Source organism: Sphaerodactylus townsendi, linkage group LG01 (genome assembly GCF_021028975.2).
Source record: "Sphaerodactylus townsendi isolate TG3544 linkage group LG01, MPM_Stown_v2.3, whole genome shotgun sequence".
NCBI classification, from domain to species: domain Eukaryota; kingdom Metazoa; phylum Chordata; class Lepidosauria; order Squamata; family Sphaerodactylidae; genus Sphaerodactylus; species Sphaerodactylus townsendi.
In genome coordinates, this window is record NC_059425.1 from 90,938,878 (window position 1) to 90,964,093 (window position 25,216).

Consider the following 25,216-nt stretch of genomic DNA (forward strand, 5'->3'; position numbering starts at 1 on the left):
TCAGTGTTTTATCTTTATTTCTAGTGACTTGCTAATGTGGAAGTGTGTTCTACTGGCCTGCTGGTTGAAATCAAGATATCCATTGTGCAAGAACTTAGTCCTGTAGTGGTGGCAAGGCCCAGCAAGCATTTTCAACTAATGCCAATCACACATTTTTATCTAGCGATTTAAAACTAGGCTTTGTACCCCAATTCAGACATTTGCCTAGGGTGAAACAAATGTGTAAAGTAGGATTCTGACAGCCCATTCACCTGACTTCCACATCAAAGACCTCATGTACCCATGCCATGTTTCTTCATCCAATGTGTGTATGTCCCTGAATGCACTGATTAGGGCTCTTTGTTTTCCAGGGTATCAGAGTACATGTAAAGAAGTCTATCCATATGGATGGATGTGCCCAGGGCTACATGTGAATCAAACATCTGAATGGGCTAGATTGGGGTTGAGGCCAAAACAGTGAATGATCTTGGTATGTAGGTCAAATTGGGGCAGGATCTGGCTTCTGGTGTCCTGAGCCACTGCTCTGCCATCTGCTGCTGAAGTAGTCCATCATCTACAGGTCTGCACTAGTGCTAGTCCTCGGGAGTAGCCACTGCTTCCACTTTCACCTGCCAGAGTTGCCCAGTAAATCTGAAATGACTCTGGAGTATGCATAACCCTAAGGCTTTGGTCTCTGCACACAGCTAATTTCCAGTTCTCCAGCAAACAGACTACAGTTAGTAAATGAGGAATAACTAACTTGAGTGGAGAAGAAAATGGGTAGCACTGCCATGACCTTCCTGTAGTCAGTTCTTGATCCACCTCTTAAGTTATAGTTCATATAATGAAGAGTGCTGGCATAAAATGACTTTAAGATGAAAGAGGTGGCAACAAGGTAACATTGGCAAGTAACAAAATTGCCTGTATATGACACTTGGTGAAGTTGGCCTCAATCCCAATAAGTCAGAAAATGGCCATTGGTCCAGAAAATGGGTGTTAACTTTACCATGTTTTCAAATTTTTACTTTTAATTGCCATTTCTTTTGTCTAGGCTAGGGAAAGGTGTAATAGTTTCGTGTGAGAAGGTGATAAATGCAGGATTTGAATACTATGTAGAAATCCTTAGTGCTTTGGCTACAGCAGGGACTATGATTGCTTATCTTCATAATTTCCATGCCTCTTTATTTTGGCAGAGTCCGCCACCATGTGGTCTGATAGCAACTATTTTTGCTATTATGGCTAAACAGCTCTTACTTACCCTATTTCCCCCAAAATAAGCCCTAGCATGGTTTTTCAGGATTTTTGGAGAATGCTTGAAATATAAACCCTACTCCAAAAATAATCCCGATCCCTGGCGCACTTGATCTGGTCACGTGGGGGGTGCAAAATGATGGAAAAAAATAAGGCATCCTGTGAAAAGGCCCTAAGGCATCTTTTGGAGCAAAAATTAATATAAGACCCTGTTTTATTCTTCAAGAAACACGGGTAGTTAACAGATAGTGGAGCTTTGATTTTTATTTCACTTAGATGTTGCTCTCCTATGATTACGTGGTGTCTTCGTCATTTTAAACAGCAGCCCTCCCCCTGTAGCATACCACTAATGGGGCATAGGATATCCCATTCCTCCGGTGCACACCGTTTTATCAAGTGGGGGGCGCCCCCGCCCACATGACAAAACGGCAGGCACCCAAGCCACACGCCACAGAGCCCAACCCTCCTCCCAGCCTCCCTGCAGGCTGGCTCCTGTGGAGGGCAGAAGTCAGCTTGCGGGGGTAGAGCTTGGGGGCAGGTGGCTGCGATGCGCGCCTGGGCCACCCACTCCAGTGCCCCACCCTCCCTGTAGGGCAGAAACTGCCCACCCCAGAAGCCGGTCTGCAGTGAGGCAAGAGGTGGGGCTTGGTGGGTGGCGCCCCACACTCCCTGCAGGGCCTGGAGAGGGCAGGAACCAGCCTGCAGGGAGGGCAAGGTGCCATGGCGGGTGGCCCAGGCGGGCACAGGCCAGCCCAGGAGTCATCCTGCTGCCACCCATTCCAGCCACCCCCCCGAAACCCCAGCTTCCCTGCTGGCTCCCTTAAGTGGGGGGCGGGGAGCCGGGCAGGGGGAAAGCGGGGGGAGGCGGTCATGCCCCCGGGTGCCATTTAGACCCCGTACGCCACTACCTCCCCCCAGATGCACATATGCTTTAGAAATCTTATAAATGCAGAGATCATGGTAGTAAAGTGGAAGACAATGCTAGCAAATCTTGGCAATATGACAGTGCTGAATGCAAATGAGACTAATTTAAACAAGGATTCATTTGCGAGGAATATAAAAAACTGATGATAGTTTTTTATATTCGATAATCCACCCCCAAACAGTAAGAATGTTCCCGAAGTTTAACTAAACTCCAAATGGTAGTAATTTCCTGCTCAAAGAATGAAATAACACTATCTGATCATTATGCTCGAGAGACCTCAGTAAAATATTTGGGAATTACATTATAGAATTGGAGCCCCACAAGAAACTTGAAGGTAAGGTGATTTCGTCCCCTAGTTTGTTTCCTTCCCTCTTCCTCCATTCTCTAACAATCTTTCCTGTGTTTCTCCTTCCCCTTGTGCCAATCTACATCCCTATCTTCTGCTGCTTGTTATCATCCTCCCCATATCTGTCTTTTTCACCCCCAGCTCTTCTCCCCCTTCCCTACTCTGTTTATCTACCACCTATTCTCCCTCCCCTTTTGTTAATCTGTCCTCTCCCCCCCTCCCAGGGACGTAGGTATAGATTTTTTATGGGGGGGTTCAGGGGGGCCACACCCCCACCCGCCCCAGGGCATGGCCACACCTCCCCAAGCCCCGCCCCTGGCCTAGCGCTTATAAAAGCAGCTCTCCGAGGTCGGGGATGGCAGACTCCCCTGCCCTCCCCTCCCCTGCCCCTCCGGGCAGAGGCATAGAGGGAAAATGGAGCCTGGTGCAAAAATCTGAGTTTTGCACACACACACCCCGGGGCAGCCGCTGTGATGCAGGAATCCACCCCCAAACAGCATCACTTTCAATGGTGTTTAAACTAGATCCACCTTAAAGGGAGAATCTGGGGTCCCTAGTTAAACAACATTGAAAGTGATGCTGTTTGGGAGTGGATTATCCCCCACCCTGAAACAGCATCACTTTCAATGTGGTGTAGTGGTTAAGAGCAGGTGCATTCTAATCTGGAGGAACCAGGTTTGATTCCCTGCTCTACCACTTGAGCTGTGGAGGCTTATCTGGGGAATTCAGATTAGCCTGTACACTCCCACACATGCCAGCTGGGTGACCTTGGGCTAGTCACAGCTTTTCTGAGCTCTCTCAGCCCCACCCACCTCACAGGGTGTTTGTTGTGAGGGGGGAAGGGCAAGGAGATTGTAAGCCCCTTTGAGTCTCCTACAGGAGAGAAAGGGGGGATATAAATCCAAACTCTTCTTCTTCTAAACTGAGGACCTCAGATTCTCCCTTTAAATCCATGCCGAAGGGGGTGGATTTAAAAGGAGAATCTGGGGAAATTTGGGGGGTGCCTGCTGTCAGGGGTGCAATGGTTAAACTAGAAGCACCAAACTTTCAGGGTATCTTTAGGAGTCTCTTCTAATGATACCACCCAGGTTTGGTGACGTTTGGTTCAGGGGGTTTAAAGTTATGGACCCTCAAAGGTGTAGCCCCATCTCCGAAGTTCCCATTGGAAACAAAGGGGGATGGGGGCACCCCCTTTGGGAGTCCATAGCTTTGGACTCCCTGGACCAAACTTCACAAAACCTGGGTGGCATCAATAAGAGACTCCCCTGATAGTACATCCCAGGTTTGGTGAAGTTTGGCTCAGGATGTCCAAAGTTATGGACCCTCAAAGATGTAGCCTTCATCTTCTATTAGCTCCCATTGAAAACAATGGAGGATGGGGCACCCCCTTTGGGAGTCCATAGCTTTGGACTCCCTGGACCAAACTTCACAAAACCTGGGTGTCATCAATAAGAAACTCTCCTGATAATGCATCCCAGGTTTGGTGAAGTTTGGTTCAGGGAGTCCAAAGCTATGGACTCCCTCAAAGGTGTAGTCCCCATCTTCTATTAGTTCCCATTGGAAACAATTGAGGATGGGGCACCCATCATAGTATCATCAGGAGAGTCCCCCAAACAATCCCTGAAAGTTTGGTGCTGCAGCTAGCCCAAACAATGCACCCCCTGCAGGCCAAAAACCAAAAAAGCACTAAAACGTTTTAAAAACCCACAAACGGGTGGGCGGAGCTTCGGACATGAATGGGGGGGTTCAAACCCGAGAAACCCCCCCCTTACCTACGTGCATGCCCCCTCCCTCCCACTGCTTACCTTACTGGCCGTGGCAGCTGTAGTGTCTGGAAGCTGCTCCAGACCTGGAGCAGCTCTTCTGCCGCCAAGCCAAGTGCAGCTCTAGACCTGGCTGCAGTGGTATCCAAGAGCTGGTCAGGGTCCAGAGAAGCACCCAGATGCCACCATGGCCAGGCCCAGAGAGGCGCTTAGATGCTGTCACCGCTGCAGGCTGGAAAAAAAAAGGTAAGTGCACAGACAACTTCATGTAGGAAGGAACTTAAACCCACCAATGTATTTTTAATATGTTGAGGGGTTTTTTTTTCCAAACCTGGGGGTCTCCCAAATTTGCAATAAAATCTGTTTCATGTCATTACAATCCCAATTAATGGATTTAGGTATCTGCAGATGGGTACCATGCTTGAGACACAGTGGATCCCCACCAAAGGAGAAGACAATGCCACAAACTTCCAGGCAAGGTGGTTTAACAACTCCATTTTGAGTAGGTAAGACCACCACCTGGTCTTTGAGCAACTGGAAATTAGACCTCTTATGTCCTGCCACATGGTGAAAATTTAACCATAGATGCACACCCAAATCAGAAATTTGGGAAGAAGGACAGTGGTGCTGTCCCACCTGACAAGGTTTAACACACCGTTAGCTAACCAGATAGTTACTGATATAGTACAGTTGGCAAATGCAGTAAAGCTGGCAAATCAGATGGCAAACGTTTCAATCTTGTCAGTTCTTGGAAGCTGAGCAGGGTCAGTACTGTCCTGTATTTGGATAGGATTCCTCCAAAGGAATATGAGAGTTGTGACATAGAGGCAAGTAATGGCAAGCCACCTCTAAACATATTTTACCCTTTAAACCCCTACAGAGTTGCTGGAAAAGAATGCATCTGAGAAGTTTAAAATGTGCTCGATTTCCCCTTTATCTTTTTTATTAATCTTCTATATAGTTGCGTTTGATTACAAGCTTCTGCTATCCACCACCTTTCTTGTCTGAAGCGTAACCGCATTGTAGAGTTCTAGTATGACTTCATACACTGGCACTGATAAAGAAATATATTCATGCCTGCCATGGTTAATGCAGAGGCCATAAATGTCCACTAAGGTGGTTATCACATGTATGGAGATTAAAGTAGAGCAGATGGAAGAACATCAAGTGAGACAGGTCACCTGATGATACCAATCATCTTCTGGAACTCATTTGTTTTTAATACCCTTCCTCTTTTTTCACAATGGGGACCTAAAGTGGTTTACATCCTTCTCCTCTTCCCTGTTTTATCCTCACAACCTTATGATGATATAGGTCAGGCTGAGAGTGTCTGACTGGCCAAGGGTCACCCAGCAAACTTCACAGTAGAGAGATTTGAACTGGAATCTCCAAGCTCCAGGTGTGGTACTGTAATCTTTATACCACACTTGCGTTCAGATTTGAAATTTGAATTCCTTTAAACCCACAGGTACACTAAGAAGGCCCACATTTTATTAGTTGAAAGCTTCCAAGCAGAACACATTTCCCCCTTGTCTCTCACCTATGTCTTTTGTCTTTTTCCCCCCAGAAGTTTACCTTTTTCTTCATTAGACATTTGGTGGGCTTCTTTCCTTTCCTTTGCTTTTACCTTGAATATGAGTCAATAGTTCTAATTTGGTTACCATGGAAACTTTAAATGCTAGTGAAATTGATGTTGCAGCAAGTAAGATGGAGAAACTATTATTTGCTACTGCAGTGTGGAAATGCTTGCTAGCTGCAGTTCAAAGTAGGTCTATTTAGATGAGTCTTGTTCAAGCTCACATATTTCATTGCTGATAGCTTGACAGATATTTATTCCTGGCTTGAATCTGTTTTCATCTTGTACATCCTGCCCTTTCTAGCTGTGTTTTTCACACAACAATAGCAACATACTTTCCACCTGATAGTAGCTTGTTTTCAAAACTGGAGAATTAGATAGGAGGAAACTCAAACTATTGTGTGAAAGTATTCACTGAATTTAGGCTCTACTTTTCTTTGCACTGATTCTGAATTTGGCTTCTTGGTACTGAAAAAAAACAGTACAGGAAAACAAAGAAAATATTGGCAGCTGAAAGGGAAATTGCTTCATTAGATAAGCAACGAAGAGATGATAACTATAACTCCACAATGAATTATTCAGACAATTTTAAAGAAAAGCAAATGGGGGTCAACTGAAAGCTGGGAAAGGGGCCAGGACCACTCCCCACTACCAACCTCCTAACTTGATGGAGGGCCAGAGAACCAGATGGCTGCACCAGACTCCGACTGGCAGTCGAAGCCAGGCACTACCATACCTGTGATGTTTCTCACAGGATGAGGCTAGGTATCACTTCTGATGGCCACATCAGGCACAGGCATGCACAAAGTGAAGCTGGGCACTATCATACCCCACCTCACTGAGCACTGTAGTGCCTATGTGCCACCTCACGGGTTGAAACTTGGTGCAAATGTGACCATGCTCCTCATCACATTGGGACCAGACTGTCCCTCCCTTTCATAGAAGCCCTATTCACAAGTTACAGTGAATGTGTATACAGTGTGCATACACTTGACTTTTCTTTATTCTCACACTCAACATGTATATTGTTGAATGTGTGACTGAAATCCCAAATTTATCTGGTTACTGGTCCTTGGTTTCATCTATCAAGTGACTGCATGCTGACTCTTACAAACAGGTGTAGCCCACACTTGTACATGCAGATTACACATGTGTTCACTATAATGTGTGAATATAGCTTTTGGCGTAATGTGTACAAACGGGGCTTTGAAACAGTTTATGCAAGTCACATCTCTCCTAAAGCTTCTATTAAATGGGCAGGCCATTTCCCACGGAGATTTTTCCTGCGAAAGCAAACTGTTAGTCCAACGAATGCAAACTTTTGTACTGAGAAAACACAGGCTAATGAAGGTAGCTCAAACGTTGTACTACTTGGTGGGCTAATGAAGACATGCTCGCCATCACAGGGAGATCCGTTTACGAGCGCAGAGCGGACAACTAACCTCAGCAGGTGCCCCTCTCGGGTACTGTGAATAACAGAAAGAGCTAGCAGTTTCCACACGCGGAAGTTGGAGCGAGAAGGTCGCAGGCATCACCATAAACAAAAGGCAGGAAAGGTGCGAGGGAGGGTGAAGAAGACGGTGGGAGAGGAGACGCGGAATCCATCACGTAGCGGGGAGCGGGCGAATATCAATGAGGTCACAGCATAATGGTGTCATAGTAACATTGCGGGTTCCGCATTACATGCGTGGAGAGCCCATCCAACGAAAGATCAGACAGCACCGCAGACATTTGACAGTGCCAGCGCATCACTCTCTTGTTACCGGTTCGGCTCACAAACGGCAATAAAGACTTGAAACCCGGAAGTGCGCGTCTTAGCCTTTCCCCTCTGTATGGATGCGACAACCCGAGCGGTGAAGGGGGACTGGGGCGTTTCCGGTTCTGTCCTGAGTCTCATGATTTCCGGTAGGCCGTTCCTCTGGGCGGAGATAGGTGGATAAGCGGCGGGGTGGGTGAGCGGCTGATCGGTGCTGAAAGGCGGGGTGGCAGTTCGAGGCTCTCGGAAGCGGCCATGGATAAACTCCGGCGGGTGCTGAGCGGGCAGGATGACGAGGAACAGGGGCTGACGTCCCAGGTATGGCTGGCTGGGAGCTTGGGGCCGCGTGGCGCTGCGCTTCTCCTGCCTTTCCTTTCGGGTTCTGTCTGCCTTGACTTACTTCCGAGTAGGCGTGCAAGGGATTAGGCCGCATCAGCCTTGGGGGTCTTCTGTGTAAATCATCCTTAGCTGTCCTGGGTGAACCTCCCTTTCTGTCATGCTTGACCCACTGGAGAGAGAGTTCCGGTCAAGAATATATGAACAAATGTAGATGACCTGTTGCCCTCATTTAGAGCGCGGGGGCAGGGGTGTTTATAGGGCTGTTGGGATAAATTCCGGGAGATTTAACGCAAGAGGGCTGTGAGTGCAAAAGACAGCGATGCGTGTATTTTGGCTAGCCTTTTTTTTTCATGTTGCCCCTGGCTCTAGTCCTCTGGCACATATACAGGGCTCAGGAGATTGCTCACTCTATGAGATCGCAGCAATACGTGAAAAAAAAAGGTAGTGGGATTGGTCTGTCATATCACGTTCATAATGAGGAGGAAGTATTTATGTTGTTAATAGTTCACCTTTCTCATAGGGACTCAAAGCAGTTTACACAGAGTGAGTTAGTACAGTCAGCAAAATGCGGCATTCAGTATAGTATTGTAGAAGTCTGGAAGCAATTAGATAGAACCAAAGTACTGCATAAATGACACATTAGATGATGCAACAAGTACATAATAGTTGGATTTGCTTTAAGCCCTGAATTAGTGTTGAACCTGTTTTCCTCTTGGTTTGTTATACCTTATCACCATTTCTGTTAAATCTGGGACCACTTGTTTAGCACCAGGTGACATATCGAGCACTCTTCTGAATTGTAGAGCATTTGTGTGTCATTTTCAGGAAGTCTGGATAGTTTGTGGATATGTTTAAATTGCCTTGCAGTAATCTTTCTATGAAAAACTGCCTTAACATCATGAACTTGAACCTGAAATAATGAAATGAAACTTGTGAGGAAGGTTTTATTTCTGAGACAGAAATAATAATTTGGGCTAAATGGCTGTGTTCAGTGGTGGGATTCAGCAGGTTCACATTACTTCAGCAGAACCAGTTGTTAAAATGGTGCTTGTGAACAACCAGTTGTTAAATTATTTGAATCCCACAACTGGAACCAGTTGTTAAATTATTTGAATCCCACCTCTGGCTGTGCTCATTGGTCCTTGCTGTTGAGCTTGGCTTTAAATCACATAAGAGGTAGCAACATCATAAAGAAATTTTAATGAGCCTGTGACCTGGAAGCATGGTTTTGCTAGTCCTGTTGCCTTTTTACTGCTATCCTTTCTGTAAATGCTGATCTCCAGGAGGCACAGCAAGGCTTCTTGTTTGCCAAGGATTTTGAATGGCAGGCATCTTTTTAGTGAGGAAGGGAAAGATGTGAGGTTTGCTATTTTAGTTTGGTTTAAAGTGAAAGTGTTAACTTTTATTGTATGCCATCTTGTACCTTGAAAAAAGACCAATATAAACATTTTCATAAGTAGTAAATTGTTGCTTTAGGAATACAAATTACCAGATTCACAAAGATGATAACACTTTTAAAGCTTCATGATCATGTCAGCACTTTTTCTAATTTTTAAAACTATAGCATGTAGTGATACAGTGGGTATCCTAATGGTTCTGAAATGTTGATACCCATATGTGATACTGAACTAAATAAAATAAGTAAAAGTGATTCTGTGAAAAGTGTCACCCTTGTAAACTCACAGAAACTGACAGACCAGATGAAGCCCGTCTTCCAGCTTGGGGGAAGTGGGTTGTTATGCCTTTTCCATTTGTTTCTAAATGGAAGTTGGTATACGTTGCATATTTCTTCAGATATTTGACACTGGTTAGGTTCTAGAACTTCTCAACACATGGTTACTTATGAGTTGGTTATGTTTGCAAATCCATTTTTTGGATTTCTCGGGATGATTGTTGAATTTTTAATGTCTTTTTCCTTGCTGCCTATATAAGGATAAAGATTTGGAAAGGTAAGATATGCATGCTATTATATACCTAACGCTATTGTTGGTTTGAATAGGGTTGAAATTGCTGGAGTTGGGCTGATTCTGAGAATAATGCTTCTGGTGTCTGATAAGAATTGTGAGAAGAGGGGGGTGTTTGAGCAACTATAAATACAATTGTTGTCTTTAGTCTTGTCATGATCCTTTCAAGGTTAGAACAGACAGGCTGACAACATAGTAGCAACAAGGAGACATTCATGGAGTCCACAGATTTTACCTGTCTTGGTAGATAGCCATTATTTGTGACAGCCCTGTTCCTCCGTATAGTCCCCTGGAACACGAACACACATACACACACACACACACACCACACAGGAAAACAGCATATCATGTTTCCCTCTTCCTGCACTTTTATCTAAAACTTGATATGAAATGACCATGACTTTTTCCACGGGATCTTTGAATGTGCCAGGAACTTGAGGCACAAGTGAGATGTGTCTCTGATCTAGTATGGTGATAGGCACTCCCCAAGCTCTCTGTAATTCACTGAGAGCTTAAGGGAGCAGACATCACAGATCTTGTGCTGGGCAGTGCCAGAGAAAGATGCTGGGTAGCTATTAGCTGCATTTGTAGATCCTTGGGCACAACGTAGACAGAAAAGCAAGGTCTAAGTGCAGATGACATAACACATCTGTGTCTGTGATGGACATGATCACGGCTTATTTTGTGTACTTTCTCCTTCCATATGTAATTGAACACTGTCCGGTTTTCAAATTCTTAAATCAAGCTTCAATTTCTCTTGATGTCCAAATGCAGGCACAGAAGTAATTGCAAATTAGAGCTTGATTTAGGGCCTCTGAAGCCAGTACATTTTCTGTTCTGTGTATGTGTAGAGAGAGGAAGAAAGGAACAAACTGGCACAAGAATAATATGTGTTCATGTCATTAGTGGACAGCAACTTAGTTGCATCTGAGTGTGGACAGCAGTAGCATATTTAAACAGTCTGGATTCTGCCATTACCTCTATAGAGGAGATATCAAGTGCTTGAGTCCTTGACAGGAAAGATATCTGATGTAAACAAACTTGATTTACTGCTCCTAAACTAAATTAATCTATTTGAAACAAAAATACCCTCACCTATTTTATGATCAGGAGTTCATGGCGCAGAGTGGTAAACTGCAGTCAAAAGTCTTGCTCACGCCCTGAATTTGAGTCCAACAGAAGTCAGTTTCAGGTAACTAGCTTAACGTTAACTCGGCCTTCTATCCTTCCAAGGATGATAAAATGAGTACCCAGATCTCTGGAGATAAAGTGTAGATGGCTGGGAAAGGCAATTGACAAACCACCCCATAAACATTGCCTAATAAACATCGTGATTTTACATCATCCCATGGGTCAGAAATTACCCAGTGCTTATATACTATAAAACACCATTGTAGCTAAATGTCTGCATTTGTGGGTAAGCACTTACCGTGTTTCCCCCAAAATAAGACAGAAAATATTTTCCCCGAAAACAGTAATTTCTGCTTCAAAAGATGTGTTAGGGCTTATTTTCTGGGGATGTCTTCTTTTTTGTGCCCTGGGGTGTAGGGAGGGAAAACAGAGCCCAGGGCAAAATGGTGCCCAGGCCTACCCGCCCCGCCCCCCCCGCAAGGCCACACCCCACACAAATTATTCATTTGCATATTTAGCAAAGGCTCATGGGTATGCTGTTAAAAAAATTAAATTCATTTTTATTTTTATATCCTGCCCATCCCAGAAGGCCCGGCAGGGTGGGGGCTGTGCCAGGGAATCTGTAACTAGGGCTTATTTTTCAAGCTTCCTCCAAAAATACTGAAAAATCATTTTAGGGCTTATTTTTGGGGTAGGGCTTATTTTTGGGGAAACACGGTACTAATCTCCCCCCCCCCCCAAGATATCTGGGAACCACCCCCCTTCTGAACAGTATTTTGCTGGTGGGTGGAATTTTATGAGAGGAGGGAGTCATGTTTTGGTGGACAGGAATACATTTGTGACAATTATAAGGGCTGAAGCCAATGTAAGCACATTGTACCCTGCTCTGTAGCTGTCATCCAGCTAGCAAGCATTTCTTCATTTATAACTGTATTGTTTGACTGGTCCTTAAATAATTGCAACCCATGTTATAATGCTTGAACAGGCAAAGATTTTTTTCTTAAATGTCTTTGTCTTATAAAAATCTCTGACTTCTTTCTTGTTTCTTCCTTTCCCAAAGGTGCTGGATTCTTCATCTCTCAGTTTTAGTACTCGAGTGAAATGGTTCGCAATATTCTTTGCTTGTGGTATTTTGTGCTCTATTCTTGTGAGTAAATATATAATTGCTTTTTTCATATGACACACAATACTTTTTGGAATTATATTAGTTTCTTTCTACTTGGGTCAAAGTCTACAAATTTAAAAAAAACTACTCGTTCTATTAGTAAATCTGCTTGGTCAGAATGATGGGATGCCCAGACATACCTTACATTTCAAATAATCTAAAGTTATCGGCTAGGTGACCTTTCTCAGACTTAGCAATTTCCTGTGTGCAGGGAGTTCATGACATGAGGAGAGCATGTTTAAATGCTTCCTCCAAAGATATGTTTACATATGCATGAATGCAAATGTGTGAGTTGATTGGTACACAGTATCTATTCACAAAAAATGAGCTTAGTGATAAGCTATAACTAATTCTGTAGCAAGCATTAATGTTAAAATATAGTCAAAACATCTCCACCAGTACAACAATTTGATTTAACCATTTTAATCCAGACTGTGTGTAAAATGCCATCAAGTCACAGTCGACTTATGGTGATCCTGTAGGGTTTCAAGACAAGAGAAAAAAAAAATATATATATATATAGTATATAGATCTTAGAGATGTTGCCTAGGTGATTTCTCCAGGTAGGGAATTCTGCAGTTACAAGTATTACCATGAAAAAGCCCAACTGTGGATCTTAGCCATTCTTCTTCTATAAATGAGGAAATGCAGAGAGACCTAATTATAAATTTTAAATAGTGTAGAGAAATGTATAGGAGAAGAGTCTCACTAAAGGGTGTTTGTTGTGAGGGGGGAAGGGCAAGGAGATTGTAAGCCCCTTTGAGTCTCCTGCAGGAGAGAAAGGGTGGATATAAATCCAAACTCTTCTTCTTCTTCTAAAGTCTACTGGTAACTGATAGTAATTGTAAATTTCATTGTGCGTGCACAATGACAATAAAAAATGCTTATGCTAGAGGTAAAAAATACTAGCTATCATTTGTCTTCTCCTGGATCTTTATGTGCAAGAAATGGACATTGTCCAATAATTTTGAAACCATGGGAGCAAAGGGTATGTATTCTGTTTTTAGAAGTTGCAAATAGAAACCATTCATTGTGTAGCAAACAAAAGGTTTATTGTTTGAACTTAGAAACGGTCTTCCTACATTCAGAATATTAAGGACCTCTTCAACAGTGTAGTACAGTGGTCCTCCGTTAATCATGGAGAGTTGCAGTGACATTTCCTATCAACCAAAAGAATCACAGGCCTATACAGCACACACAAAGAATAATATACAACTGTAAAATAACTTTTAAATTACTGTAGTACCAGTGGGCAAGTAGAGTTTTCTGTCTTTGCCACTGTTGAACTTCAGTCAGCTCTTGGATATCTTGTGTGAGGGGAAAGACTTGCAAGTCAGATTGTGACACAAAACTGTGTGCAAGCGTTCACATTCTTTTTCAGGCTGATGTTAAAAATGCTTCCATATGTTAAAAGTTGAACTCTAGTGTGCAGGAGACAGAGTGGTTGCAGTCTCTCTCCATTTTCTACTTGCAGTGAGTTTTGTCATACCCCCTTCCACCGCCTTATTCTGCTGCCTAGGTTGGCCCAGCCTCATCCAAAAGAACACTTGCATCTCCACACTCTTGATAGATGCTCATGGTCAAGCTGTGTTTTAAAAATAAAGCTGTTAGTTTTAGATTGGTCCCACAATAATGATGAAACTTATAAAGAAATTTCCTACTTCCCAGGGACATGGAATGGGGTTTCATGGGGGAACAATCCTCTTAAGAAGCACAGATGGCATGTGAAAAAGCTACATGTGGTTATTGTACTCTTGAGTGAGTACTACTGATGTACATAGCATATTGTGAACTAAACTAACGCTTAAACAATGAAATGTCTGCAGTACACATGAATTGTCCAGTGTTACATAAATGTTTTCATACTATAAGAAAATCTCAGCGCACCACTTATACTTTACAATTGGTCTATATTTTGCTTAGGGAACAGTAATGCTTTGGATCCCTCGCAGTGGCATGAAACTCTATGCTGTATTCTACACCTTAGGAAACATTTCTGCATTATCCAGGTATAGAAGATTTTTCTTGTTGTTCTTTTTAAAAAGATATTGGTTATATTTCCATTTGGAGAGATCTCAGAATGTTCAAGTGATATCTTATTGAAATGAAAGCAAATTGACTTGTGTAAATTGCTTGATATTTGGATATAATTGGTATGGCTTATTTCTGAAAGTCAGGGATGCTTAAATTTTGTCTGATTAGAGTATTTAATAGAAAAATAATTAGTAATTTGACATATCAAGAAAAACAGGTAAGTTTGAAGCAGATTTTCTATGACTTCATATATTCCCTAAACAGCAATTCATTGAAATGTGTTGATCTCATCACTACATGTTAGTTTAAAAACAAATAGAGCACTTTTCACAGTTTCAGACAAACTTAATTTTTTGTGTGATAAAATATGGGAATATGTACAGTGAATTAGTATACTATTTTCCTCTCTTCTTTCCAATGTTATTGCTTCCTATTTCACTTTGTTGTCTTATATTACATAACTCTCATGTATTGCCCATCTCAGATTGGTCACAAAGTAACTTAAGATCACATATACTTGGGGATATCCTTTGTCGGTATTCCAAGAGAAATAAGCATTTTCGGCAATATTGGTTCTGTAAAACTGACATCACACTTCTAGCATGAATATGTGTCTGTTTATTTAATAAACAAATGTAATTTAAAAAATCTAATCAAGTATGAGCCCATGGCGCAGAGTGGTAAGCTTCAGTACTTCAGTCAAAGCTCTGCTCATGACCTGAGTGCAATCCCAACAGAAGTTGGTTTCAGGTTGCTGGCTCAAGGTTGACTCAGCCTTCCATTCTTCCGAGGCCAGTAAAATGAGTACCCAGTTTACTGAGGGGTAAAGTGAAGATGACTGGGGAAGGTAATGGCAAACCACCGGGTAATCACAGTCTGCCTATTAGAAATCAGTAATGAGTTAGTGCTTGTTCAGAGGACCACCTTTATCTTATCTTTAATAAACAAAAATTAAATCAATTATTCTGATGCAGATAATAATAAACATTATTACCCCCTTTTTTATTCTAAACCAGTACTTGCTTCTTGATGGGTCCTGTGAAGCAGCTGAAAAAGATGTTTGAACCAACAAGATTATTGGCGACGCTTATTATGCTGGTAATTGCATCTGTTTTCTTTGCTTTTCCAACAGATAGTATTAACTTTCCCTTCAAATCCTCTGGAAAGGGTGGTAACTTCACTAGTAATATTTTCTCGCAGCTCTTTCAATCTATTATACAGTGATCAGATTATTATCTGGCTGTGGCGCTCTCGCTTCCCCTCCTGCAGTTGGGGCTGACAATCCGTCCCACCGTCCCTTTCCGAGGTGTTGGTCTCCTCGCCAGTAGCCCCGGTCTTTGGGGCTCTTAATGTAGTCAGCTGCCTGAACCACAGGGTGCCACCTGAGGATGAAAGGGAGGGTGCCCCTCCCTTCTGGCTGGGGCTCTCCCTACTCGTGTATGGGGTTGGCAGCCCCCTTACAGGGGTCTGCCACCCCTCACCGGGTCAGACTCCCTCCTCTCCACACCTCCCTGGTCCTCCCTCGCTCTATCTCTCTCCTTTCTTCTTCGCCTCTCTGTTCTCGCTCTCTTTCTCCTCGCTCTCTCTCCCTCCGCTCTCTTCCACGGCCTCACTTTCCCTTCCTTCCACTTCTCCGTCCAGCCACACCCTCGCTAGGCTCCGCGCCTCCCTGTCCAGGCTCCTCCATTCCTCTCCCACCACTCCTTCCCCGACCGTCCTCAGCTCCCGCAACCCCCCTCCACACCCCGTTGCGACCAGCCTCACTCTTCTGCCCTGCCTCACCTTTTCAAGCCTCAGCCAGGCTCCCTGGGCGTGCCTCGCTCTCGCCCCGGCCGAGCCCGGCTGATGCCTTGAGCAGCCGCAGCTGCGGATCCGGCCGCAGCTGTGCCTCTTCGCAGCCGTCTCCTGGCCGCTCCTCCTCTTCGCGGCCGTCTCCCGGCCGTTCTGGGCCCCCGCAGGCGTTTCCTCAGCGCGGCCGGCTGTCGCCGGGTCCCGCTGGCGTCTCGCCGCAGGCTCCGCCCCCCGACCGGCCAAGGCCGGGACGAGCCGATGCGGCGACCCCCGGACACTGGCTGATCTGTGACTCTATAAAGATCATCTGGGGCTGGACATGGCTGAAGCTCGGTTAAATGTATAAAAGATAAAAGTAGAAAAGATTAAGTTACAATTATTAGTGTATCTGATTTTATAAAATTATTGCGTTCTAATAAAGTGCAGTATAGAAGTATGTTAGATTTATTCCAGTAATTTTTTTCATTATGCAGTCTGTTTAAAATTGTTCTGTTTTAGTCTTTTCATGACTTACAAATCTTTTGGGTACAGTGAGTACAATTGTGTCAGCCCCGTAAGTTAAACTTTGATTTGTAGAAAAATCTATATATCTGGAATGTATCTAGTGTGTATCTAATATGTATCTAATATATTTAGAAGCTCACTTTTATGTACCGTATTATGTGAGTGCTAGCTATTGCTGTGTTCCATATTAGGGCCCTTGGTTGCCTTTTCTGAGGTTTTAATAATTGATAACTTGATAGTAATATTTTCTTGGAATTTCAAAGTACAAAAAAACTTCTAAATGATATGACCACAAGGTCGATTTTTGGAAACAAACGCCTCAACAGCAAAGTTTCTCAGATGCCATCCATTTTCTGCTAGTTATTGTAACTGTCTCAGGGGCTCTCGATTACCTGATGAGTTGGTATACTAGTTCTGGGGATTACTTAATGTGCTGTATGTGGAGCTGTCCTTGAATATGGTTTGGAAGCTGGAAATGGTACAGCATGCAGCAGCTAGGCTGTTATCTGGTACATCTAACGGGATGCACATCACACTGATCCTTAAGGAACTACACTGGCCCCCAATTTGCTCCTGGGACCAGTTCAAGGTGTTGACGTACAAAGCCCGAAACGGATTGGTCCTACCTACCTGAAGCAGTGCCTATGCCCGTAAGTACCTGCTCAGGCACTGAGATCACAAAGTGAGGTTCTCCTGGTGGTACCTCCCCCTGTTGAGGTGTGTGTGTGTGGGGGGAGGGGGCTCCAGTAGCACATGGAGGGCTTTTTCTGTGATTATCCCTAGGCTTTGGAATAGTCTCCCCTTGAAGATTCACCATGTTGGTTTAAGTCATGGGTAGGGAACCTGCGGCTCTCCAGATGTTCAGGAACTACAATTCCCATCAGCCCCTACCAGCATGGCCAATTGGCCATGCTGACAGAGGCTGATGGGGTGCTGGATCCCAGCTATCTGAAGAGGCGTACATTCTAGATATTTAGGTGTTTGGTGGTTTAGGTGTATGTTGGTTTAGGTGTATGGTGAAGACGTTCTCTTCACCCAGGCATTTGGTTAGCCTCCCTGGAAATCCCTGTTAAAACTGTTGGTCTGGGGGAAGGCCTTTATGATTAAAGTGTACCTTAAGCCACTTATAAACCAATAACAGAAAAATTCTATTTTCAATTCTTATTATACCAGTTTCAAGATGAAGTAGAGCATTAGACATCCCTGGTGGAACCTGCAAAATAGCTGGGAGGGGCCTCCTGTCCAGCAGAATTAGACTAGAAGTCGAGAATTCAGAATAAATGCCATAAAGTAACTCAGCACGAACTTTTGTTTGGTACAACTTTATGGCTGTTGATACATAAAAATACCTTTCAAACAGAAGAACTTTAATATGGAGTGCACTGTTCTTTCAGCATCTCATTGTTTTGATGCACAATCTATACTCCAGCATAGAGGTTACTGTTCGGACAGAATGTGGAGAAACATAATGTTTTTTAATTGGCAGTTAAGGGGATAAAATACATCCTTGTCTGTCTCTTCAATCTGTATGCAGAACACATCATAAGGAAAGCTGGGTTAGATTTACATGAAGGTGGAGTGAAAATTGGGAGGAGGAACATTAACAATTTGAGATATTCCAGTGATACTACATTACTGTCAGAAAATAGCGAAGACTAGAAGCCACTATTGCCAAAAGTAAAAGGAGAAAGTGCCAAAGGGGGACTACAGCTGATCATCAAGAAGACAAAAGTAATGAGTACTGGAGAATTACTCAGCTTTATAATGGACAATAAGGAAATTGAAATTGTGGAACAGTTTCTATTCCTTAGCTCCATCATCAACCAAAGACTGCAACAAAGAAATCAGGAGATTTGAGACTAGGAAGGAGACCTGTGAAGAAGCTAGAAAAGATTCTTAAGCGTAAGGATGTGTCATTGGCAACCAAGATCAAGTTAATTCATGCCATAGTATTCCTGGCACCCTCTTCTGGCCTTTGGCCTATAATGGCCTTTAAATTTCACCAAACTCTTGATTGTGTTATAGTGTTTATAATCTATACGAGTATAGCGAGAGAGTAGTGTAGTGGGAGCGTTGTAGTTTTTACTTGTTATAGACTGTAAATATTGGTTGTATTCTTGTATCGAGTTGTGGGTAAGCTATGGTTAGTCGCCCAGCCTGTCTGTAGTTTAGTTTTAGTTTAGGTCAGAAAGCGCTTTTATTGGCAGAGCTGGGCCCCACCTTCTGTGGTTGAAGTTTAGTCCAGGCTCTGGGTGGAGGGAGGTTGGGCAGAGTCATGGGGGCACCAAAATTGGGGCTAGGGATCCCAGTGCTGATGGGACGGGGTAGATATTGCGGTAGGCGGGGGCCATATGATAGAAGGCGCATGCGAGATCACGCAGTTATGCTTTCGTTAAGCCTTCTGACCTCCGACCTATCCCGAAGAAGAGCACGGCGGTGGTCGGGATCAGGGGACACCCTAGCTTCGTCTTTGGTGCTATTTCTAACGCCAGGTCCATTAATAATAAGATGATCAAAGTGCTCCAGGATTTTTCTTGGAGCCCAGCGGAGTGTGGACCTGGCGCGGCGCTTTCACGGCGAAACCTGGAGTGCAGCGAAGGCCCCAGAGCTGTTTGCGTCTTTGTGCGCAGGTCGGCGCCACCATTGGTTTCGCGATGCCTCCCACCCGAATACTTCCACGCAACACAGGGCGGGGGGGGTTGGAGTGGCTCAATGTTCATCCGTGAATCTATCCCCTTCAGAGGCGGTCCTCGTCCGGAGATGCGCCCGGCATGGAATCGCGTCGGTTAAACGAGTGGTTGGCCCCGGAGAGGCTGGCTGTTCTCCCCTGGTGTACGGGTGCGCCCTGGCGCACAGGGAGACGGCCTACGGCATAAGGCTGCTGGAGGATGAGGTGTGTCAGACTGGCTGCGTTGCGGTTCCCCAGGACTTATTGTCCTGGGTGACTTCAGCGTCCATGTACGACACCGCCTCATCTTAACTACGGGTGGCCACGGAGCTAGTGATGTCATCCTATAAAGGCCACGCTTTGAAGGCCTCTCCTTTAGTGAATTCTGGCCCCACTCATGAAGGCCGGGCATACAGCTGGATTTGGTCTTAGCCGGGTCGGGGGTTGAATTTGAGGGTGCATTATCCTCTATTGATTAGGAGTGCCATGGTCCGACCATTACGCCCTGAGGGTCCGGATGGACTTGCCACAACACCTGTGTCTAGGCGGCGGGCTGATTTATGCCAGCCAGCGGAAGATGCATTCTATGGATCCATCTTCTGGTTTCCACAGATGCTCCTCACCGGGACTCCTGTACCCGCCCGGCACACTTTTCGGAAGTGAGCAGGTGGAGGACTGGAACTCCGGCTCTCCGATGCCATCGATGCTGTTGCCCCGGTCCTCTAGGCCCTTCACGTTCTCGGCGCGCTCATTCGCGTGGTATACAGAGGAGTTGCGCCATATGAAACGCAGGTGCTTAGAAGCGCCCTAGAGCCCGAGTGTGGAGGAAATCTCGCAGCGGCGAGGCTCGCGCGAACCTCTTATAGTAGACCGATTTATGAAAAGCCTATGAGATGGCGTACGAAGAGGCGAAGAGGACTTTCTTCTCCTCCTCCCTACGCATCTGCTAGCTCTCGCCCGAAGCACAATGGTATTTCGCATTAGATAATTAGGACTTTAACCTCCCTATCAGAGAGGTCTTCAAATTTACAATTGAGTATTAGCTGTGAGGGCTTTTATGAGCTTTTCGCGGGGATAAGGTCGCGTCGCTCCGCCATGATCTTTCCCCCCACGCTTAGCTACAATTAGTGAACTGAGGCTCCCTTGCCCGTCTTCAGGCCCCTTTGTTTGGCCCAGTTTTCCCTGCTCTCTGAAGCTGCTGTTGACAGGACCTTGATTGCTGCTGTTAGACCAAACGCTACCTGTCCTCTGGATCCGTGCCTCCTACCTGGCGAAAGCGTAAAACCTGCAGGGTGGAGCCACGCACCCCATCTGTTGAGTATCAAAATCAATGGCTCCCTCGAGCAAGGGAGTCTTCCCGGATGGAGTTGAAGGAGGCAGTGGTCCACCCACTCTTAAAAGACCATCGTTAGCAAGATCCACTTAGGGATCTGGCCAATTACCGCGCTTCCGTTTCGGGAATCTTTCGTTTCTGGGGAAGGTAATTCAGAGAGAGTAGGATCGTTGCAGGCAGCTTCAAGGTTTTCTGGATGACTTACATCGGCTTTTCGACCCCTTCCAGTCCGGGGTTTTCCGTGCTGCTGGGCATGGGATCGCCAGAAGACTGTTCTCGCTGCGCCCGTCACAGATACACTCCGTATTCAGCAGCTTGACCAGAAGCGGATCGGGCGCTGCTGGTATTGTTAGATCTTACCGCGGGCATTTGATGTGGTCGTATCACGCACCTTTTGACCCACCGCCTGGCCGCCTCCGGAGTGCGGGGGCACTGTCCTTTCAGTGGATTGCCTTTCGTTTTCTCCGAAGTCGAAGTCAACAAGTGAGGATCGCGGGGATTTGGCCTCCCGGAAGTGCCAGCTTGACTGCTTGTGGGTACCCCAGGGGGCTTTACACTATCCCCGCTGCTATTTAATATCTACATGCGACCCCTTGCTCAACTGGTACGGAGTTTTGGGCTGACTTGTCACCAGTATGCTGATGACACGCAGCTCATTCTGTTGATGGAGTGGGGAGCGGTTGCCGCCCCTGCGGCTCTCCAGCACTGTTTGGAGGCGGTTGCTGGTTGGTTGCGGCAGAGCAGGTTAAAACTGAACCCATCGAAGACGGAGATCCTCTGGCTTGGCCGCGAGGGAGAGAGCGGGTCTTTAGTCTCCGGAGCAAACGCAAGGGAAGGCCCGCGTAGAGCGAGTTACAATAGTCTAACCTGGAGGTGACCGTTGCATGGATCACAGTGGCTAGGTCCGTTTGGGAGAGAAAAGGAGCCAGCCGTCGGGCCTGGCGGAGATGGAAAAAAGCAACCCGGGTTATATGGGCCACCTGGGTCTCCATTGAAAGAGACGAATCCAGGTGGACCCCCAGGCTGCGCATGGAGGGGGTCGGCGCCAATATGACCCCCTCCCACACCGGCGGCTGGGATAAGATTTCCTCAACAGTTCAGGGGCTATTTTCTAACAACCACACTGTATAATGTTTACTAATTTACTTTTTTCTTTCTTTCCTCAGTTTTCTTTTATCCTAACCCTGTGTGCTGTATTCTGGGTAGGTAATATTGTTTTAGCATTTCGGGTTTGGTGAGCATGAATGGAATTAATATGAAACTGATAGTGAGATTTTCTTATTTCTTTTGCATTAGCCTTTTGTTTTAGGAGTGGTTAACTGACTGCTGGCCAAGTGGTTTATCTTGATGTGGTCAGACTTTGGATTTTTAAAAGAAAAAAATATGCTTAATTTTCCACAAAGATTATATTAATCCAGTAAAGTTTTCCTATCCCCTGTGTACACTTGTGGAAGAATAAACCTTCATGAAAGTCCCTTCGGGGAAGAGGCGGCCTATAAATCTAAAATATAAATAAATAAATAAATAAAAGTTATTTTTAGGTAATATTATTAAAGTAGGCTGTGCATACCTTGACTGGATAACCCAGGCTAGCCTGATCTTGTCAGATTTCAGAAGTTAAGGTGGGTCAACCCTGGCAAATATTTGGTTGAGATACCTCCAAGAAATAGCAGGGTCATGATGTGGAGGCAGGCAATGGCAAACCATCTCTGAAAGCCTCTTGCCTTGAAAACCCTTTGGGTTGCCATAACTCAGCTGTGACTTGACAGCAAAAAAAAAAGGCTGCACATTCCACTGAAATGTATACCCACAAAGTATCTTGAATGTGCAACATTTGCAGTTTTTAGATTAAGGGTGACTTGCATCCAAAATTCATGTTTTGATCTCTTAACTTTAAAAAGGAGCCTGTTGTGTAGTCAAAGCTCTGCTCAAAACCTGAGTTCAATCCCAGTGGAAGCTGGTTTCAGGTAGCTCGCCCAAGGTTGTCTTAGTCTTCCATCCTTCTGAGTACCCAGCTTGTTGGGGGCAAAGTGTAGATGACTGGGGAAGTGTAGATGACTGGGGGCAAAGTGTAGATGACTGGGGAAGACAAAGGCAAACCACCCCATAAACATAGTCTGCCTGGTAAATGTTGTGATGTTTCCTCATGGGTCAGGAATGACCTGGTGCTTTACTGCCTTTTCCTATCTTTAAAAAGCACTCTATACATGTTCCTTATCTCTCCTCAGTGGCAAAAGAAAGGATTGGCTGTGCTGTTCTGCATATTGCAGTTTTTGGCAATGACCTGGTAAGTAGCCTTGCTAATATCCTTATCTTGTATTACTGCTATAAATCTTTTCATGTAAAAGGTGGTTTGAGACTGTATTAAAAGTTGGGCACTGAACTGATCTGCAGCGTCAAAGAACAGTTCTTCCCTGTATTAAGATTTTTAAATTTAATTATTTGGTCTTCCTGTGATATTTGGCCATTTGCAGATAAAGTATAATTTTATTTTGTTACTCAACTAGTTTTGCTTCTGTCTCACTTGCACACATTCAATCCGTGTACTGTCTAGCTAGTGGCTGAGTAACTACTCTCAGTGCTTGAAATGGAGATTAAAATTTAGAATTTTTTGGCTGTACATTGAGTTCCTCCACAGGCTCTTTTATTTTGACGTGTGCACAGTCAGTATAGGTTATCTTCAAGTTTAATTACATTTAACAGACTTCCTTGAAGATAAAACAGGATGATTCAACTAAACATTCATGTGCTTTCTCACTTCTCTTTTCAGGTACAGTTTGTCATATATTCCTTATGCAAGGTGAGTCCCTTGATTGTATTACATTACAAAAATAAGGGCTTGTACAATTATACTCATCTTTTAAAATGCATGCCCTCATGAAAAACCAGCTGTTCATACTACTTCTATGCAGTACCTTTACATAACATCTGTGTGAATTCTAATGCCTACAAGAGATTGTGTGCAAGCACACATTAAAATCACTAGGTATTTTACTGCCCTTTTCTATCAGATCAGAGTTCCGTTGAACCCACTTTAACCTTATCACTTTTTAATCCATGTGGAACATTTTTCAATATACCTGTCCTGTCCTCAGGCTTTCATAATAATGCCACAGGAGTCATATTCTGATCTGATAACTATCACATTAGCATGTGGGAATAATTCCTTTTTTTTTAATATTTGTGAGTAGCTATTACTTCAGAGTGCGCAAGCATTTGTTTGAGCTGCACAAATAAAAATGCTGCTGTAAGTGTACTCCAGGTTGTAGCCCCTTTCTTTAAAAAAAAAAAGAATGAACTGCTTACGAGAAATGTTTGAAAATTATTGATCCTTTTGTTTAACTCCCAGCTGACTTCTTTGAACTGGCAAAATTTGAATATCCAATGTATAAACATTTCCATAATAGTAGTTGTGGCATGCTGCATATGATCCAATTCTAATTTTGTTCTTCTTTCCAAGGGATGCTGTAATGAAATGCTTCACATCATGCCTAAGTTAAAGTGAACAAACAATAATTCTTCTGGAAGCCAACTCCACCCACCTAAGCTTACTCCAGTTTTTTTTCCAGTTCTTGAAACAGACATCCTTTTTGCAAAATGTTAGAATCATTTTTAAAAACCCTTACATGCCATGAATACTTACATCCATGATAGTCTTTAAAATTATTGTTCTCCTCACAAAGTAGTCTTAAGTCAATTTGGATTACATTATGCTAATATAGCTTATTTTTAAAATAGGTGGTCTTGGGGTTCAGGAAAACACATGTAAATAATTTGTCTTCAGTATTCTATTTATCTTTATTGATGCATTATTTGTTACATGCTTTTTGCAAAGACTTTCATAATCATTGTAAAGTTAAATATTTTACTAAATCTATATATAATGGGATACCAGAAATGGTATGGAAGGATTGTGAGAATATGGGAGTTTTTACACATGTAAACTGTTAAACTCTTTTTAAAAGTCAACTTTTTTTTACTGTGATACTTAAAATACACTTGAAAAAATGCTTATGGATAATATATAAATCAATAAATGGTGAAAAATAAATGTTTTAAAAGAACATTCTGGATAATTCCTTTGAATATTGGGTATAATAGAAAGATTTCTTTCTGGAATAATTTTACTGTGGAATTGATGCCTATACATATCTGCTGACTGTGCCATCTGTTCTTTACTGCAGTATAGTAATGGTCTAGGTTGTAACAGTTGATCTTCTGATATAAATGGCCTGATCCAAAGGACATTTGCAATCAGCTCTGTATGTACAGTAGGAAGTGGTGTACTGCCTATAGGGACATGGGGTACCCCATGTCCCTGGATGCACACACCTTTTGGTCATGTGGGGAGCCGCCAGGCACTGGCCAGGTCCACACGCCTGGCCTCTCCTGTGGCGCGGTGCTCTGGTCTGCACCTGGCAGCTCCCCCCATGCTGGGGAGCCTTCCCTGGTGCCCAAGGTCAGGCCCAGCTGCAAAGCTGGGAGGCCTCTCGCACCAGCACAATCCCCCCAGCATGGGAGAGGCCTCGCGGGCTGCGGGAGAGGCCAGGCATGCCAGCAGGGGAGAGGCCTCTCGCACCTGGTGGCTCCCTACATGACAGAATGGCAGACGCCACTTGCTGGCTGCCGCACCCACAGGCTAGCTCCCACCCCCACTTCTATCAGAGGCCACGAGCAGGCATGCCCCTCCG

At 44.3% G+C, this 25,216-nt stretch overlaps 1 protein-coding gene across 1 annotated transcript; it reads left to right on the forward strand.

Annotated features, from left to right (window-relative positions):
- Positions 1–7,753: 7,753 nt before the first annotated feature.
- Positions 7,754–24,586, forward strand: SFT2D1 (SFT2 domain containing 1). Its single transcript, XM_048487536.1, has 8 exons — positions 7,754–7,914; positions 12,091–12,177; positions 14,119–14,204; positions 15,246–15,327; positions 21,692–21,727; positions 22,754–22,812; positions 23,296–23,325; positions 23,986–24,586. The coding sequence occupies exons 1-8, from the start codon at positions 7,852–7,854 to the stop codon at positions 24,023–24,025; spliced, it is 483 nt and encodes a 160-aa protein (XP_048343493.1). The 5' UTR covers positions 7,754–7,851; the 3' UTR covers positions 24,026–24,586.
- The last annotated feature ends 630 nt before the right edge of the window (positions 24,587–25,216 follow it).